At 35.1% G+C, this 19,047-nt stretch overlaps 2 protein-coding genes across 4 annotated transcripts in view; both read left to right on the forward strand.

The window, feature by feature from the left end:
• The window catches only part of qless, a 40,034-nt gene extending 34,012 nt beyond the window's left edge, over positions 1 to 6,022 (forward strand). The window contains exons 5-8 of the mRNA XM_968226.4: positions 4,481 to 4,570; positions 4,624 to 4,755; positions 4,805 to 4,999; positions 5,092 to 6,022. Coding sequence (XP_973319.1) covers positions 4,481 to 4,570; positions 4,624 to 4,755; positions 4,805 to 4,999; positions 5,092 to 5,313 — 639 coding nt within the window. The 3' untranslated portion in view covers positions 5,314 to 6,022. The remainder of the gene's footprint in view (positions 1 to 4,480; positions 4,571 to 4,623; positions 4,756 to 4,804; positions 5,000 to 5,091) is intronic.
• Positions 6,023 to 7,517: 1,495 nt separating this feature from the next.
• Positions 7,518 to 18,845, forward strand: LOC103315243 (uncharacterized protein). 3 transcript variants are annotated; one of them, XM_015985360.2, is made up of 8 exons: positions 7,518 to 7,773; positions 7,816 to 7,929; positions 7,982 to 8,186; positions 10,048 to 10,121; positions 10,359 to 10,648; positions 10,694 to 10,778; positions 10,873 to 11,035; positions 16,990 to 17,128. In XM_015985360.2, the coding sequence occupies exons 1-7, from the start codon at positions 7,648 to 7,650 to the stop codon at positions 11,029 to 11,031; spliced, it is 1,053 nt and encodes a 350-aa protein (XP_015840846.1). In that variant the 5' UTR covers positions 7,518 to 7,647; the 3' UTR covers positions 11,032 to 11,035; positions 16,990 to 17,128. The 3 variants fall into 3 exon arrangements, with proteins under 3 accessions (XP_015840846.1, XP_015840844.2, XP_008201595.2); XM_015985358.2 differs by lacking the exons at positions 7,518 to 7,773; positions 7,816 to 7,929; positions 7,982 to 8,186; positions 10,048 to 10,121; positions 10,359 to 10,648 and having other exon boundaries at positions 10,692 to 10,778; positions 16,990 to 18,845; XM_008203373.3 differs by lacking the exons at positions 7,518 to 7,773; positions 7,816 to 7,929; positions 7,982 to 8,186; ... (2 more) ...; positions 10,694 to 10,778; positions 10,873 to 11,035 and adding an exon at positions 12,528 to 12,666 and having other exon boundaries at positions 16,990 to 18,845.
• The last annotated feature ends 202 nt before the right edge of the window (positions 18,846 to 19,047 follow it).

The following is a 19,047-nucleotide window of genomic DNA, read 5'->3' on the forward strand; positions in this document are numbered from 1 at the left end:
CGTTAGTGGGTCAAATGTAATTTTAAAAAACATGCAATTGAGTTCTGTAATTGAAATAGATAATTTACGACGGCTAATTGACATTGTAGTGGTACGGAAGGTGCCAACAACGGAACGGTGCAAATTATTATTGTAATGTGGCAACGACATAGATAACAATTAACGGAACACGCGGCTAAAAATCGTGGAAATTTTTAATTGTGTGACGAAAATGAATATCTTTATTGTTACTTAATCGATTTTTTTCATCCCAACATCTTAAAAAACAATTTATTTCATAGGCTTTTTGGGCAATTTTTGCATGTTTTTCAGTGTCTCTAATTTTTGCTAAATGCAAATAATTTGTGTGTATCGATAGAGAGTCCGTTATGCAAGAATAATTGTTAGCAATGTTTTTCTTTTTTCAATTTCATGAATGGTTGTGTTATTGGGTGAACGTACCGTGTAGGAAAAATTATTAACTTGGTTTTAATATTTAATTATCTTGCATAATGGTAATTTATTTTCGGCCACATATCCGGAACTACGATTATTACGCAAGCGGGACATATACTTGAAGTGAAAAAATATTTGGAGACTCAAAAATTATGCACATTCGATTAAAAAACTGGCTACTATCGACTGGTGTATATTCAATTATTCATTCTTTCGCTTTCTACGGCCAGCACAGTTTCCCAACGAACTTGAATGCCGACACGTTTTTGCTTTTACTCACTTGCATTTGTGGATGAACACTTCAATTAGCAATGTGTGTTAAACTAAATACGTTCGCCTACTTTTAATAGTTAATTTTGACCGATTTGGGCGCAAAAATTCGATATTGCTTGCGTGGGTCGTGTTTCTACTTTTCAGTTTCGCCAGTTTCCTTATTAATGTCTCGTCCTTGCGTTGGCACTAACTTTTGTGCAATTTAGCCTTTATTTCGATTTTTCAGCGTTAGTCTGAATGTTAATTAACGTTTGTTAGACTAATGAGTGTCATATTTTAGACGTTAAATTGTAAATTTATTAGCTTTCCCCGACACTTTGGATTGATGCCACATAAGTCTTGGGTCCTTTTCTACTATAATTGCAAGTTTTCTCCAGGGAAGTCTCACTTGTTTATAGCTTTCAGTAAGCTTAGTGCAGAGGTGTTACGTAATTGATCTGTTCAAAAACAATAAGTAATAGCGTCGAGGTGGAGTAATTGTAACTTCCTGAAACGGTGTGAATACATCCTAAGTTTCTTCCGTTTTATTAAAATTGTTGATGATGACATTATTGAGTAGATAAAACAAACTTTCACACTGTTTATACGCTATTTTACGAGTATTACAACCCTGAAATATTTTACGGTATGGTAATGGTAATGCACTTGCTCAATACCCAACTTCTATTAATTTATGAATTTTTCTTTGGCAAATATTCACGACCTTAGAAATCACTGTTCCACGAAATGAAATAAGAAATTTTTGTTGATAAATAAATATTGATCTTTCCTTATGTTTTACTTTTATGCTCAAAGACAGAAACAAGATTTCTACATGTTAATTTTAAAATCACACGTTTTTAAGTAATTGATTTGTAACAATTAATTATGGAACTATTTATACACGTGTTTCCATTATGTAATACAAAAACAGATAGTTGTTGCTCAGTTTTAATTTTTTCTTTTGTTAGGTCATTTATTTAAGTCACATTCTCATCTTTTTGTATCTTTTTTGTGTTCTAGAATCTAATGAAATAATACATTTTCGGTCTTTCAGCTAAGAAAAGCATTTTTATATTATCATTAAGACTGTGACAAAGATGCCGATTATTTGTTGTTGTGGTTGATTAAAAATTCTTTCCCAGTCACTAGAATCCCATACGCTTTGTTAAGTTAATTTCTTATTTTTATGCACACTTTATAGCCAACAATCTTGACATTTGGGCTTTAATAATCTTCATAGCCTTGGTAATTATCTAGTCAATCTAAGGATTCTTCAGATTGATCCTTGTCGTTAATGATAGTTTTAATGACCTGTACTGCTGGAAAGGGATATTTTTTTCAATTTTTTTTGCATAAAATACTAGGAAAATATTTTTTCTTTGGTAAGATACCTAAATCATTTATTAATGTAGTATCTACGTTAGAAAGATTTTTTTGAAAAGCGTTACAGTGTATAAATGTTCAAGCCAGGAATTTTTTTGTCTGAAGACAACAAAGTTCAATAAAAATTCACTTCAAAACTACCGAATAATTTTTTTCTGGTCGAGCGAAAGGAATTTTGTGAACGACTATTTTTTCAAAAAAAGTTTTTGATTTTTTGGATGTCACGGCGCATAAAAGCTCACATTCTACTAATGTGTAGAATTCTTCCGTATGGGTAAGTAAACGCATACAATTGTTTGAGTTTGAATTATGGTTATGAGTTCTTTGTAATTATTGTTGAAATTGCGGATTAACAGAAGCTTTGGTGGCACACTTACTTTGACATTGTCGACAGTGACACTGACACCAACATAATTTGAAAAACACCACGTAACAAGTTATGAAACTAATGCTAGGTGGGTATTAGCACTGCTTGTTAACAATTAATTTTTCAGATGTTAACTGTAATGTAAAATATTTGAGTGTGTTTTTGCACGAAATAAAAAACCAAAAAATTATTATAATTAAAATGAAAGTTGGAGTGTTCAAAAAATCATTGTCTGTTAGCCTAGGAGCAATAAAAATTGAAAGTGTTCTCGATTGGTCGACATTTAATCTTTCGTCATTTAAAACTGATATTTACGAGACTATTTCTTGAAAAATCTTGCACAATTTGAGCGTTAGTCTACGAAAGAACAAACCGTAGCAATCATCAGTGTTGGCTAACGTGAACCTTGATTCATATGATCTTGACTGACAATTTTTCATTGTTTTCAACCCTGACTTCATCGTGCAGTTTTCTCACGAGATAGTATGACATCATGTAAACTGTTTTTTGCATGCAGTAAATAATCTGTGTTATCTAACACTGTCGAAGAAATTTCGTGTTATTACCGTTAGCAGGCAAGGGCAAGGTGTTCCGGCAGGAAAGTTCCGAACCAGGATATGATCCGATCACACTGACCGTTGTAATTAATCTGTGGTGATGTGATTACGTATCACCGCATATCTCTTGCGTAATAAAAGAGTTTACTTCCAGTGAAAGCGGTGTTTAAGCTCGGAAGTTGCAGATTTTCCTAAACTGATGATTTTTCCCAATTTATTGATAAAAATGTGGGAATTTGGCAACGCAGTTTGTTTCGAAAGACAAACACCAGCTTTTTCTTATTAACATCATTTGACCTTTACGTTTTATTTAGCACGTGTTTCTGAAACAAAATACATTTTGAGCTATTGACACCGTTTTCAGGCGTAATTGTTGTACTCTTTTCGGTACTAGTTTGCATATGAATTTTGCGTCGATAAGAAGAGATGCAACGGCGGTTACATCAACACGATTCGAAAGTGATCTCTTGATAGATCCGGTTTTAGTTCCGATATTTTGAGGCACGAAATATGGAAACTCATTTTCAACTTTCACAGTATTAGATAATGTCCATAGAATGTGCAAAATTTTCGTGAAGTCGCCGAGTTCGTGAATGAAAATTTGGGGAAAAGTTATTTAATGAATTTGATTGGTCCAGACACTGACCTCCGTGGAATGCCGCCCAATTGGGAAGTACCACGATCGGAGAAAGTAAAGAACAAATTGTTGAAAATTACTACTCCGGTATTTATCAACAGGAATTTAAAATGCCACACAATCGCGCATGTTCAGATACGAAAGTATCCTTGTTACAGCGAACCGTTTAATTTTCGTTACTATCGAGGAATTTTATTAAACTTTTAAACCAGTTGTGAAGCATTATTTTTGTCTTTTTCTGCCCTATCTTTGGAGCTATATTTGCCAACACGGTTTATTATTCGAGAGAATCGTAATAAGAAAGTTTCATGCACTTTTCTAAGTTGCTACGATTCTTAGAATTGCACAGAAGCCAATTGGATAGATTTAAAAAAATTGTATTGACTTGCAAAAAATGCACGTCTATTTGGGTAATATTAAAAAAAAATGTAAAGACTTTCTCATCGAACCATTTGGTGTGTTGTCCCTACAGCAGTCTTTACGGTATAATTAATACAGTTTTTCAACTTGCGATGCTCACGGGGCCTTGCATAATTCTGTATTAGTTGGCTACGCATATTCGGATACTTTCTTTTCTTTCATAATATTTTATTAGTCTGATGAAAAATCAAGGTTATCATTAACATTTTTATGCGCCGACCTTTTTCGCGGGACTTTCTTTTGTGTAACAAATTACACACCAATCATTTTTTGCAAACGGTGTCGCAGAAGACGTACCAAGGAATGAAACAGCCGCGTTTTGCACGAGAGAAAGTAATGCATTGTGAAAAGTGGAATTTTGCCTTAAATCACAATAAGCTGGTTTAAATGTCAAAATGCAGTCTTCAAGTCAGCCTTTTCTTTCAGGTGACCATGGCTGGAGATTTCATCTTAGCGGTTGCCTCAATCATGATAGCTAGGTTAAAAAATAACGACGTCACTCTAGTTCTTAGTCAAGTAAGTAGAAATTAGTTAATTTCACATTCAAGAAAACACATTAAACGCCTCAGGTTGTCTCCGACTTAGTTCAGGGAGAGTTCATGCAACTCGGATCTAAGGAAACGGAAAACGAACGATTTGCTCATTATCTAACCAAAACGTACAGAAAAACCGCTTCTCTGATAGCCAACTCTGTAAAATCTGTAAGTGGTTTTTGGTGCAATGTTCCATCACTTGTAGAGTGTTCTCCAGGTGACAATGTTAGCCGGTGCTGATGAGCAACTCTCCGATATTTCGTACCAATACGGACGGAATTTAGGTTTAGCGTTTCAGTTAGTTGACGATCTTCTCGATTTTGTCTCGAGTTCTGCAGCCATGGGAAAGCCCACAGCAGCCGACCTGAAGCTGGGCCTGGCCACAGCGCCCGTGCTCTTCGCTTGCGAAAAAGTGCGTAACGTAGTCAAATTTTGGAGGATATACTTTTTGTATATCCGCCAAAATTTTAGTAGTTTGGACATATTTCAACTTTGTATTCGCAGTTTCCTGAACTGAACCCGATGATAATGCGGCGGTTCCAAGAGCCTGGGGACGTGGAAAGGGCGTTTGACCTCGTCCACAAATCGCGAGGGCTGGAGCAGACGCAGTATTTGGCCAAGCAGCACTGCCAGGAGGCCGTGAGGCTTGCAAACCTTCTGGAGGAGAGTCCGTACCAAAAAGGACTGATAGTTGCGGCTGATTATGTACTAAACCGCATGAAATAGTACACGAGGGTAGTACTTGTGTTGAGTAGGTGTTCTAGTTATGAAATTTACTTCGATAGGTGACGTTAGTTGTATATTTTTGTATTTGTATGACTATACAGCTCGATATTTATCACATCGGCATTTCAAGACCAGTGTCTTCTATGTTAGAAAATTTGATATTATTACACTTTGAATAAACTAGTTGTTACTGTTGTGTGTGTAAGTGTGTGAACCAAAAAACGAATGAGTCACTACTGTTATAAATATCCAGTCATGCCTAGGATAAGATTTTGATGATGGTATAACGCTTACATTTACTGCCAGGATTTATTTTTATTTATTCAGCATACCTACACAGGGGTTATTTATTTTGATTCGTTAATAAAATGTTAAAAGAAGTAATTTGGTGTCTGTTTTAAACCGATAGTTGCTAGTAGGTGCGCTCAATAGATTTGAATATGTTTCATGTATATAATTTTAAAAGTATTAAAGATATTTATGTTAAAAATAATATATTAATTACTTGTAATTTTGTTGATGAATCTGATGTATATAAGTTCTTTAACAAGTGTTATTATTCCGTCAATAATTACGAGCAATGTTTGCACAAATGATGTATATAAGCAGTTTTGTTACAATTATTATGTAAAATATGATATCTAATATGTATATTTTGATTTATCTACATGTAAAATTTATTAATAAAGTGAACAACTGGTGGGTTTGATATGGTTTTGTTGAATGACACGAAGAATCGATTCCTAAAATAAAATACGAAATATAATACGTAACTTCTTATTTTACTATCTTCTGAAAAAATAGAGCTTAACGAGCAAGGAAATTATTCAAATTGTTTTCCTGTCTAAAGCAAAACACACTGAGCTTCTCAACTTTGGAACGGAGCCTTAAAAATTTAATTTCTGCTTTATGGGGCTTCTGACAAAAAAAAACGCCTAACATTTCATCGCATACCTTTTTTAAGTCTGCAAGTGTACAAAAATACACTGAACGATCCGATGAGGTAAAATTTCCAACAAAAAACTGAAGAAAAACTTCTTTAAAAGTGCTATTCACACATTTGGAAGATTATCAGAGGTATAGCTATATCCAGAGCGACGAAGCAGGAATATGTGAAAACACAAAGTTTGTCTTACGTAAATACTTGGGAAAAAAACTAGAAAAAAATCCGCACATTTTGACGGATGAACTCCAGGACAGCGGAATGGGCTGCAAAACAGCAGTGTCTTAAAAACAACTGATAAAGAGAACTTGAGAAAGTATACAGATACGTACTTTTGAAAAAAAGTTATTTTAGTAGAAAAATAAGTCAAATCATTATAGAAAATTGCTAAAATAAAGGCCTGAAGTTATTAAAAATAAAACATATTTATATTGAAGATTTAAATGTCGTCACACTGTGAGGAAAGCTATAGTACCATGTGGATACAAAATATAAAAAGTCTACACTGTATTTGAAACAAAGTTGATACTAAGAACAATTTCTACATTGATTGATCTTTTGTAAGGTTTCCTCAAAGCTAAAATGATTTTTTTGTGTATCTACACAATAATACGCAATCTAAACAAGTCACAATAATTATTATGACATGAAAAAAATAAGATTAAGATCCCTATCTGAGCGTTCCACGCTCTTTTAGTAAGACGTTGTTATGTTGGTTGCAGATAACATTTTATATCAGCTAAATAAAAATATAAAATTATTCACATTATTCAGCATTTGGAATTATTAACGAACAAGCATTTTTGATATTAATTTTCCGAAATTATTTTGTTAAGTATTGAATTCAATTGAATTTATAAAAGAAAAAGAGCTTCCGTATTCTTCTTTTCCAATGGAAGCAACATGTAAACTTTGAAAGAAACAATTAGGACAATTAATCATCGCAATGTTGTTTTGGTCTTGCGTTGGGCCCGCGATAAGGATCTCTCAAAGTTTGTGCCTGTATAAGGAGTGGATAATTTAAATTTTGCTTCATTCCATTAAGCGCTTCGTGCTCTATCAAGTCCTAAATCTAAAGAGAAAAAATAGATTTCCATAGTTCATACCAAGCAATAAATATCTTTGGTTTACCTGTCATATCTAATTCTAAAGTAATTTATTGCAAACTATTTTTACAAAGTTACTCGATTAGAACCGCCTGTCCTCACGAACTGTTCCAATATTTGAACGACTGTCTAAAGGGGTTGGGGGTTGAGATTCCACCACAAGGGTTGGAATCGGTGCCCGTCACGAGTAGAACGTATTCTACATTTCATCTTCTCCAACCTCTATTTCTTTGTCGCTTTCATTAACAGTTTAGCGACGATAGAGTTCACTGATTTTTCGAAAAAATGCTACTAAACGAGAAGAAATTGAGCGGGAAGGCGCTAGGTGAGCGTATATACAAAGAGGGTATCGAGCTGTGGAAGAGGCAAAAAGAGTTCGCAAGATTAAAAAAACTCAAAGAACAACAAGAGGTAATTGAACAAATTTTGTTTCGCAAAATAATTGTATTTCAGATACGGGAGATGTTGGAAAAGTATTATCCGTTCGGCCAAGGCACCGACATGAAGCCCAGGGGCTTGCGGAATTTACGATTGGAGGGTTTATTTCCCAATAAAGATTACTTGAACGTAGGTTGCGTTCGAGACAATTCGTATTGATTGTGATAATTGTGTGATTAAGGCCAAACGCTTTGTGGGCACTTTGGATTTGGGTCGACCTGGAGGAGGTGCTCCTATGGTTTCCGAAGGAAAGAAAATCACAAGGACGCGAGAAGATCCTTTACTGCGGTTTCAGTTTGGGAGTCACGACCTCAGACGGTGTGTGGACAACACGCTGAGGTACAAGACGAACAAAACGGCGCAAGAGGAATACAGGAAAGAACTAGGTCAGATGCTAGATTTAAATATCATCCGCATTAATTGAATCTTATCTCATAATTAACAAGTAATTTGCGGTTCCTTTGTTCGCGGTTCTTTACGCAACTTTTTGCCAAAGGGTAGAAAATGGTACACCTACGATGTTACGGTTCTAAATTGCTTTGGTAAGACAGAACGTGACTGAAAAATTCCGACTAGGTTTTTTAAGTGTTGAGAAATGCTCTCGCTTAATAAATTCAGATTCCTGGTATCGTTAAACACAGTCATTAAGTTCTTACCAAATACTCACTAATATAATTAAAAAATCAAATAATTATTACGAAAGTGGAATTTTATTGTCAATAATTTAAATTTATTTCTGTTTCATAAATCGAAATCTGGGTATTAAATAAACTAAATCCTATTGATTTTCGGGTCAATATTCCGCGCACACGTTTCGTTTAGACTTATATATTTTTGCGTGATATTCTTATTATTTAAGAAAATTAAAAATTGATTCGCAGAAATACAAAAGTTCATCATATATTTGAATAATCCTGACCCTTTTATCGCATAATCTTGATCCTGAAACGGTTGACATCGTTTCTCAAGATCTTAATTTATTGTTACGAAAAGTCCTGACTTTCATGTCATGAGCTGAAATTTTTTTCATATTTTTTCCTCTTTAACTGCAGTCTGAAAATCTTGAATTCAAGACCTCATAAATTGTGTTTATCTTCCGGAGAGATACGCACTGAAGGTTAAATTATTCGCTCTGCGGATTTAATTAGTGTTTCTCATTTTTTCCGAAAAATATTTGCTGTGTATTTTCTAAAGATGTTAACTCAGTTCTTATTTTTTTTTACAAAATGCTATTTAATACGTAGGTTATAACACAATTGTACGAACAAAATATAAATTTGTTTAAGAGAAAAAGTGCTAATTAATCTTGTTCTTTGTTAAAGCACACACTGAAGTAAAGAATATGAATATTTTTCTTGAATTAAATATTGCTTAACTAAAAATACCGAAACTATTGTAAATTATGAGCTTGGGGGGGATGTTAGCACATTCGACCTTTTGGCGTTTTCAAATTTGGCAATGACAAACCTAATAAAATTTACTGTATTGTCAATTTAATTGGGCAATGATTATAATTTTTTCTTTATTCAAATTAATGTTAATATGAGCGAAGTAATAAAACGAAAGAAGTAAACAGTATTTCTCACTTATTACTTTACAATGTTTGAATAAAAACGTGTCCAATATAATAATAATCACTCCGCACTTTTCCTGATTAAATTCAACACCTGTGCAATCTAAAATCTATTTGTTCGGAAGAAAGTGACATTGTCGAAATTTCACGCATGTACATTACGCATTGATCACGTCTTAAAGAATTTAAATAAGCCGCATCCTTCTTGTAGAGAAAGCTAATCTCATAAGAAATGTAAACAAGGCGAAGCAACAATTTTCTTCCATTACTACATGAGTGAATTTCATTTATTCAGGCGCATTTTTTTACGGAAAATTAACATCAATTTAACGTGTTACATAAGCTCAAATTTGTACCGGAATTAATTTAACGACTTAATTATATACTCTAAAAATGTGCCTCAACTTCGAGAAAATTTCATTTGAGAAAATCTTCTCGTCATCTCTGTGATTGACACAATGACAAGAAATTTCATAAGCTTACATGGATTTATTGGTGTTAGCATCTACTAATTTTAATGATCCAGCTTTGTTCAAACGTCGCTTAACGCCAACAACAAAGATTAATTATTGACTGATTACGACAGACTAAATCGTTGGTGTTAACACCATGAACTTTCTGATTTTTATCAAAAGTATCGCCAGGTTTTTAATTTATTTATTATGCGTTCGAAGACAAACTGGTCGAAGAAAAGCGGAAAATTGAGGAACAGCGCAGAATGGAAGAGCAAGAAAGCATCCGAAAACAGGTACGTTATTTCCGGACCTGCTAATGGTTTTTGACAATTTTTGAAGTTTTTGAAAACACCGCCCTGGGGCAAGCAAGGACCAGGTGGTTTCGCTTGGAGAAAACCGAGCTCAATTGGACACAATTTTTTCAAATCTTTGGTAAGCTACACACAAAAACATGTGTAGCTTGCTATTAATTTTTGACTAGATGTAGTAACAAATTTGCTAAACCATCGTTCAGTTGTGGCAAATTTCAGGGTTGGTCGACTGAAAATACACTAAAGCAACTGGACGGTGAAAAAAATAATAAAACAACCGACAAGAATAATAATTGTAAAAAAACAAATTGTAATAAGACGAGGAAATACGACCCTGTTTTCTACCCTTGTAAAAACGTGTACACCGGTTCAAAAAACAGAAAACTCTCTCCCTTACCGGACGGTAAGGAAAACGGGATTGAGTTGGTGCCAATTTTGGCCAAACAAAGGCGTTTTCCTCTAAAAGTTCCTCTCGACTCCACAGATGTGACCAATCAGAAAAAAATTTAGTGAGTAAAGAAAAAAAAGATGCAATTTATTCGTGAAAATTGTAGTTTATCATCGCTTTGGCATCGGCAGGGCTCCGCATATTTGCGCGACTTAACCCAGCAAATGACCTATAAGCAGCAAAAGCAAAAGGTAACATGCACCACTGCACAGATAGATTTATTAGAGGTTTATCTGCACGCGTTATTGATTGTTTAATTGCCAGTAATTAACTTGCTTTGGTCAGGAAATGAAAGCAGAAGACGACGAAACTATACGACACCACTTCGACACGTGGAATGGGTTCTGGGGACGGCCAGGTCACGGTGCCCCCAAGTCAACGGTCAAAAAACAGAGACTGGATCGACTGCTTTATCCTCAAATGGTTCCCATCAGCGTGCACTAACAAGGTATAACACTTAAAACGAAATTTGGTAATTTCGAGCCATCAATCTTTGGATAGCAATGGCTCCGAGATATTTGTTTCCAGAAAGTAACCTTGTTTCGAAAAAATGTTGCTCTCGAGATTTTCTCGCAAAACAATAGAAATAATTCGTAATTAGCAAATATTCTGTTCTTGTAACCTTTTTTATTGCAATGTGCGAGTACATACAATCATTTTTCTGCTTCAAGCATCTGCATGACAGGCTATAATGAGTAGCTTAGTCAACAATTCGTCGAAAATGACGAGATGTGACAAGACAAAACGTGAGGTCAAAAGGTAGGAGAGAAGTTATTCCGAGGTGCAGTGAAACTGTCAAGTTTATTATTTTTTCAAACGACGACTTAATTAATGGTTTGTGAAATTAAATTAGAAAAAAATAATAATTTGCGATTACCAGAGGTGTCAAAATTATTGATTTTGAAACAATTACGGCTTGCGCAACATCTAATGTACCCAATTTTGGAAGAACTGTGCTAATAATTAGCAGCATTTTTTAATTGAAAGAAAGATATTTATTATTTTGTGGTATGTGTGCTTTTACTCGTAAACCATATGTGTTGTGACAATCGTGACATTTGATCTAATAACTTGCCTCCGAATGGTAAGAATAAAAGTCTGAAAGAATCGTTATGTAATTACAAGCCTAACACAGAAAGGAAGTGAAGTTGCAACGATAGGAAAACATTTTTTCTCCTTATTAGATGACTTAAAGAAATTTGATTGAAAGCTTAGAAACTACTTATTGTCTCAAGTGTTTTATCCTACAAATAAGTGAATTAATTTTTAGAAACAATAGGTGGGTGAATTTAAAAGTGGATTAATAACCACTCATATTCATTCATAAATCATTTTTGGATTTGGTAACCTTATAGAGGAAAGAGAATAATATATATTATCCTGAGCCACAATCAGATTGTGCCAACCTCCTGTCATTAAATTATAACGTTACAACAATAAATAATCTAAAAAAACAAATAAGAGTTTTTGAATATAATTAACATTTCAAGTGAATGGTTCTGTTCTCTAATCACCGAGGGCAGTTCTCACGGGTGCTCCTTGGTTTTAAAAACAAACTTTGTCCAAATTTATGCTTAATTATCAAATATTGGCTATGAAAGCAAGGTTTTGTTCACACCGATATTGTGTGGGTCGAGACGAATATCGAAACATTTTACGATTTTCTACAGCTTTCTAAAAACTAAAAGACGCTTGCGATGACTGCCATAAGAAGACAAAGAAAGCAAAATGATTTTTAATAGAAATAAAATAAGTGGGAAATTCTGTTTAATTTTGCATTGTTCTGGTTCGAGGATTCGTGAACTTTTAAAGATCACACTTTCGATAGTGTGTAAAATTTTCAGGTAAGTACGAAAAATACATTCGTAAAATTGTGAGACAGGTAGGTGTGCCCCTCACACTGTTAAAATAATAAGGGGGTCAATCACAAAGATGCGTATACCCCGGTAAAGAGCTGATCTTCACTAGTGAAATCACACGGCATATCACTTCTTCTTCAGTCTTTAACCGACAGTGTTGGTGGGTGCTCCACAGTGTCTTCCTTGGATCATTCCTTTTCACTTCACCGCAATGCGTTGGGTAATTATTTCTCTGATTAACACTAGTGTTTGAAGTGCTAATTACGAGCTCTTCACCGATTGAGTCTGCGTATCCTGGTATTTAATTTCGCCCAATTTTGGTGGAAAAATTTAGCAAACACAGGCAGCGATTTATTTGTTTGTAAACATTTGATCGGTGTTGCTGATTAATTTTTATATCCGAATACACGGTTCCAGTTCACGTATCAGCGAAAAATTAATTAACTTCCTACATGCGGCTCGAAAATCGTGATCTTTTGCTTCGAAAACTGTAATTAGGAAAATTGGGAGGGGCTTGTTATGGTCATGCGAGAAAATAGCTTTACCAAAATAGCAAAACTCAGAAATTTGCTTGCCATTGTAGTCAATGATGTGTATGCTCCAAGTCAGTGAAAGCACTTATTTTATTATTATTATTAAATAGAGATTTTATTCACATTTTCCATTTCTCATGAGCGGCGCCTAATTAACTCACTGTGCACAGGACGAAAACTGCTAAAAATCTGGAACGTCGGTGCATTGCATTGTCTTGTCAGTCAGTGACACGAATAATAACTTTGGTGGTAATTAAAGGGTGTTGCAACGACGTGCAAATGGGTTAAACGTAGGCAACGATTTTATCTCAAACTTTTAAGGAAGAATTTCCTCCATTATATTGCTAAATTTTTAAGCATTGTTTCACAAATTCGATAATCGTGCCAAAGCGCTGTTTAGGGGTATCATTGCCTAATGCGGCAGCTATTGTCTCTTCCAGATCGAAAGTCCATAAAGTCTTCAAACAATAAGCTATGGGATAAATATTTACAAAGTATGATTGCGTGACATTTAGAAAAAAGCACTTGTCTCTGGTTTGGTACCGGCGGTACCCAATTTGTTCGAAGATGAGCTGGAGAAAGTGACGGATACACATTTAAATGCATTTCTTTAGTTTCTCCTCTACACATGTCATTTAAGGTCAATTTTCAAGGTGTGCACTATTATTTTCGCAATTTGCCAGCTCAATCGGAAGAACTTTTCCCGGCTTACAGCCGTGTAAATGTAAATTCTAAAGGAAAATAACAAAGAATCCACGATACCATCATGCAAATTAGCAAGTCTCGTAACAGTGGCTAAGATAAAAAACGTGATTGTTGCAGTGCAATACCATTTTTCTTTAGTATTTTGGGCTAAAAATAAACTTCTGCTATTTAAATAAATCTGAGTAAAGAGCGAGAGTTCACGCAGAGGTCAGACGTGTACCGAATGAGAGTGAAAAGAAATAAATACGTGAGGAAGCTTTCGGAGCAGATTGTAGATGTTCGTTAGAATTTGCGATTTTCACCACTTTCCCGACGATACACCTGCTATAAATATTCATTAATTATTTGATATAAATCACGAAGACTGCAAACTGGTGGACTACTGGTACTTAAAATTTGTTTACTATTTTTAAACCAATTGTGGTGTAATTTTGTTTTGACAGTCACAAAATATTACGTGATGTAAACATACATCAAGCCGTATGATCCAGATACACATTTTGCATTAGTTACGTTTGGTTTGGTTTCCTTATTGTCGCACAATTACAGGAAATGTATTAAAGCCAATATACATACAAATAGATTTGGGACAATTTATTATTCTTAAAAAAATAGTATGTGTCTGAAAGATTTAAAATATATTGGAGGGCGCTGTTCATGGACGATTTTGGTTTCCGGATACTAACTGATAATTACTTCCAATCTTTTCCTGAAAATTTTTGCTGAGTAAATGATAAAAAAGTTTTAGTGTTTCTGAAACAACGATCAAATGCAAATTCATGATAATACAAACAAGATTATAGACAGTTAGACATCTCTTTTAACAATGTCTGACCCATCTGATGATATCTACAATTGTTATTATAAATATTGTGTTTTGGGCGGTGTATTGCACTACCACAAAACATTCGTAACTATTTCTGCACAATCACGCTTACAAGCATTGTGTCTTACTCAAAAGAAAATAATTATTATAATATAATATTAATGGTGAGTTCAATTAAGCTTTTAATGGTTTTTCGTACCCTGAAACAGTAGAAAGTTTAATGGATAAATTTAAACATCTGATCTATCTATTTCGATTAAAAGCTTCAGCGATTAATAAAGCTTCTGATGACCCCAGCTGTAAGAATTTTAATTGAACCGTAATTGAATCACCACTAATTGTGTAGAAATCGACGCCACGTGTAAGGTCTAATCACTTCCATGAGATGAGCTTTCGACTTATTAATCTTAACTTAGTTGACAATTTATTTCGCCCGAAACTTTCTATTATTTAAATTCAACGTGGGGGACTTTATTGTATTTTAATTCAGGCATCGAAAGTTATTACTTCATTATTCAATCAGTGGTATTCTTTCTTACGTCCGAATGTCAATGCTAACGAATTCAACTGGCATTTGTAGAATTTCTATTTTATCGTTTGGAAAAGCTACAGTTTTGCGCTCAGAATTTTGATTTAGTAGATTAGTTAATATTGGAATTTTACAAAGTGATGAACAGGATGTGTGACAGGATGCCGCTTTCTAAAGGAACGAAAAAGTTACAACAATTAAAAATTCTTTGGTGAACTTTGAACTTCTCTTCAGTTTGGTAATAGCGAGATGTAATGTAGGCTTATTTATGGTTAGAAAACTCGTTCGTAACGATTCCCCGCGAGAAAAAGTTGCTTAGTACCAAACAAAATAACATCCAATGATTCTTCCTTAAATTTATTAGCATAGAGCGTGTAATTAATACGGTGTGATTAACAGAATAACCCACTTTACCATGCCATGTTCAGGTGCTTTATTCTACGAATTAGACATGCACTACATTATTATTTAAATAAGAGCTGTTATTAAGACGTGAGAAAGATTTTAACAGCTGATAATTGTTATTGCTGCTTCCAACCTGCGGTACAACACTTCTTAATTAATTTCTGAAATTGAACATAATCGTATTGAGATAATTTTCAAACTTTTACTTTCTTTGTAACATTGAGTTGTTACTTTTTTGTATTCCAATCAAGTTACTCGTGTAAATTAATAAAAACTTCCACATAAAGAATTTTTCTAAAAATATGGAATACGAATTTAGGGCTTTTTGTTAGTTTTATGATTGAAAGTACTGAAAGCGTGCTCGTTTTATTTTTGTATCAGAACTTTTAATAATAAAGAGTTGTATTATTCAGAAAGTTTATATTCAGGTGTTGTTTCGGTTCCAATTAAGGAAGAGCGAAAGAGATTATTAATATACCTGGCACAGCAAACTTGAAAATAGCGTCATTAGTTGAAGTATAAAACAAGTAGAGTTCGCTATTGTTAAAACTTTATTCAGAATTTATGCAAGTTTGAAATTAAACATCCTACTTAATTAAGTGTTTCATCTGGAAGCATATTAAAGAGATACGGACGATTTTTTCTAATTGGTTAAAAATGAAAGCCTCGTTATATCCGCAATTAATCCCCATCTTTCACGTTTTTGCCACATGAATAACACAACAGGATGAGTTATTGCAGGTAATAATTTTAACAGGAATGTTCCTCGGAGCAATTTGTCACTGCCAATTATCCATTAATTTGGATTTATAAAACTGCAACGGACTCAAAAGTGTGTACGAAATAATACAACCAATAGAAACACCCTGGGTTAAATTTTAAAAATAGTCAAACATAGTCAAGAATATTTTTTTTTTGGCTGATAAGTGAGGTACAAATGGGAAAACTTATGGTATTCGCTGACGAAGCTCCCATACATTAGAGTAACTTTCTTCGATTTCATTACCAACAATACAAAAGCTGCCGGAGGCAGCGCGACCCTGAGAGTCACGACCTCTTCGTTTCCAGCGTTTGAAACTCGCAGAAACTTCTTAATTACACCTTGCGGGACCGCCCATCTTGTTCATGTTCGTAATGTGTCAATTAGACATTAACATGACGATGACACTTGCTCATCGGCTATCCGGATGTGGGTCACTGGGGCCCTGGGGCGTTGTTATGCAGTAGCGACGTACGTTATGGGGATTTTAGTATCGCTTTCACTCGAATCGGAAACTCTCTTCGACCTCAGACAAACGGAATGTTTGGTTTTTATTGACACAGCGAATTTCCCCATCTGAATTGTTTTAATTTGGCTCAAGTTTTAATCCCGTATATAACGTGACTTGTTGATAAACAGATTTTTACATTTCATTAACTCAAGTTTTGAACCCACGATTCCAAGTGCAAACTTTCTCACATTGTTGTGAACTTTCTTTAATGTACAATTCTTGTCGCGATTTTCCTAACTAAAATAAATGCTAATTTGCGTTTTCTCTCGTTCAGGCACATTTCTGTGTTTTCGTCTTGGCCACAACGTTTGCCAAAGAGGAAGAAACAAACGAAGTGAACCCACCTCGCAAACTCACAGCAAACCTGGACGCCAACCTCCGGAGAGCACTACTCAAAGCCCTAACCGAACTAGAAAACGAAGAAAACGAAAAAAAGCAGCTTTTAGACACAAGTGACAAAGTAGTGGAAAAAGCTTCCGCTTCTGCACTCTCCTTTTTCGCAAGTACCGAGCCATCCATCACCGAGAAAACCACCACTGAAGAAGCAACACCAAAACCGATCGTAGTCATACAAAAAAGCCACGGGCTACAACACAAACCCATCACAACTTTAGAAAAATATAGCCCCGAACATGAACAAATCCTCACAAGTGCTAGTAGTAGTTTTACGTCGGCGTCGAACAAATTTTTCGCCAAAACGGACAAACCAAACATTAATTTAGTATCAAACGAAGTTAAAGCAACAACGAAGGTACGACCAAAAGTCGAAGTCACGACTGTGACAACGACCACGGAAGAAAGCCAAGCAAAAGTTGAAGATGTGCAGTTTTTTTCCGCCCCTTTAGTCGCTGCTTTCACAGTACATCAGGACGAACGCGGATTACCGAAAAGTGTGGAGCCGATTTTCCGGCCCAAAATTGAACAGAAGGTCAAACCGAAACAGGAGACACTAAACCCGCCACAAGACCAGTTCAGGACACAGTTAGCCCTTCAGGAGAAACAGCGGGCTTTAGAAGCGGAAATTTTAAGACTGAAACAGCAACAACAGCAGCAGAATTATCTGATAAGGCAGCAACAAATTCTCCACCAGCAGCAACTGCAACTCCAGAAACAGAAAATTCTGGACGAACGGACCCGAATTTTCAACCAACAATCATTCGTTCCTTTAGTGAGCACAACGCAACGAAACGAGTTCAATCAACAACCGTTCGTCCCTTTGGTTTCCACAACGCAAAGGAATGAGTTTAACGATCCTTCAAGGGTTCGGGGGAGTTTAGTCTCCTTCCAGCCAAGTATAAGCTTCACTTCGAATCAACATCCATCGGGGGTTCTACCACTCAACGCCCAGCAACTACCGCTCAAAAACGCGGCTAATTTTCGCGCCCCGTTCATCCCGAACGACAATTTACAACAGTTTAATTACTTGAGCCATCAGCAACCACCGTTGGAAACCAGCGTTTCGCATTTTAATTTCCAACCGACTGTTCAGCCCCAATTGACGGCACCAAAGCACCATCGCGTTTTTAGGCAAGAGGCCAACACTGGCAACTTTTTCAATAATTTTAACAATTTCAATCAAGCGCTCCCGCAGCAGAATAGTAACAGGTTCTTTAGGTCGAACTTGCAGTATAATTTTAATCGAGCCCAACCGCCCATTGTAAACCAACAATTAAACCACTTGCTGTATAACTCGGGCTTGATTAGGGGGAAGCAACAAGAGGATTTGAATATTGTTTCAAAAGTTCTCGCTTTAAATCACTACGGAGGTGATTATAGATTTGACAGTTCAAATGTTAGCGAACAAAGGGTGCCCCCGCCAGTCATTAAGAAAGTTTGAGGCGCTTTGTTGAGCGGTGTTATTTATTTTATGGAATTTCATAGTCATACAGCAGTGTCAAGAGTTGTACCTTCGGTATAGTACAAGTTAATGTTAAGTTATTGAGTTGTAAATAATTATTCTACCTACGAACGCATACGACTGATTTCAACCAGAAAATAGTTTCAGTTCCATAGTCGCCGGTTCTGCTATTAGCTCAGTGTGGTTATCATATTTATAACGTTTTTGAAATAATTTATGTTAACTATGAATCGACTTTTGTTTGTACTTACTAATAAAACATATCTATATACTGCCCGGTTTTTATTTATTAGTAGCCTGTTTTAAGAAAAAAGTTTAACAACGTTTATATATTAATAACAATTATTATCAACATCATGCATTGACTTGCTCCAATTCAGCGCTAACTTCTTGCTTTTTCTTATCACCAAGAGGCGAATTAATGCACAAATCCAAAAATTGCAGCAATCTGTTCTCACACTTGCAGATAAATGA

This window comes from Tribolium castaneum, chromosome 4 (assembly GCF_031307605.1).
Source record: "Tribolium castaneum strain GA2 chromosome 4, icTriCast1.1, whole genome shotgun sequence".
NCBI classification, from domain to species: Eukaryota; Metazoa; Arthropoda; class Insecta; order Coleoptera; family Tenebrionidae; genus Tribolium; species Tribolium castaneum.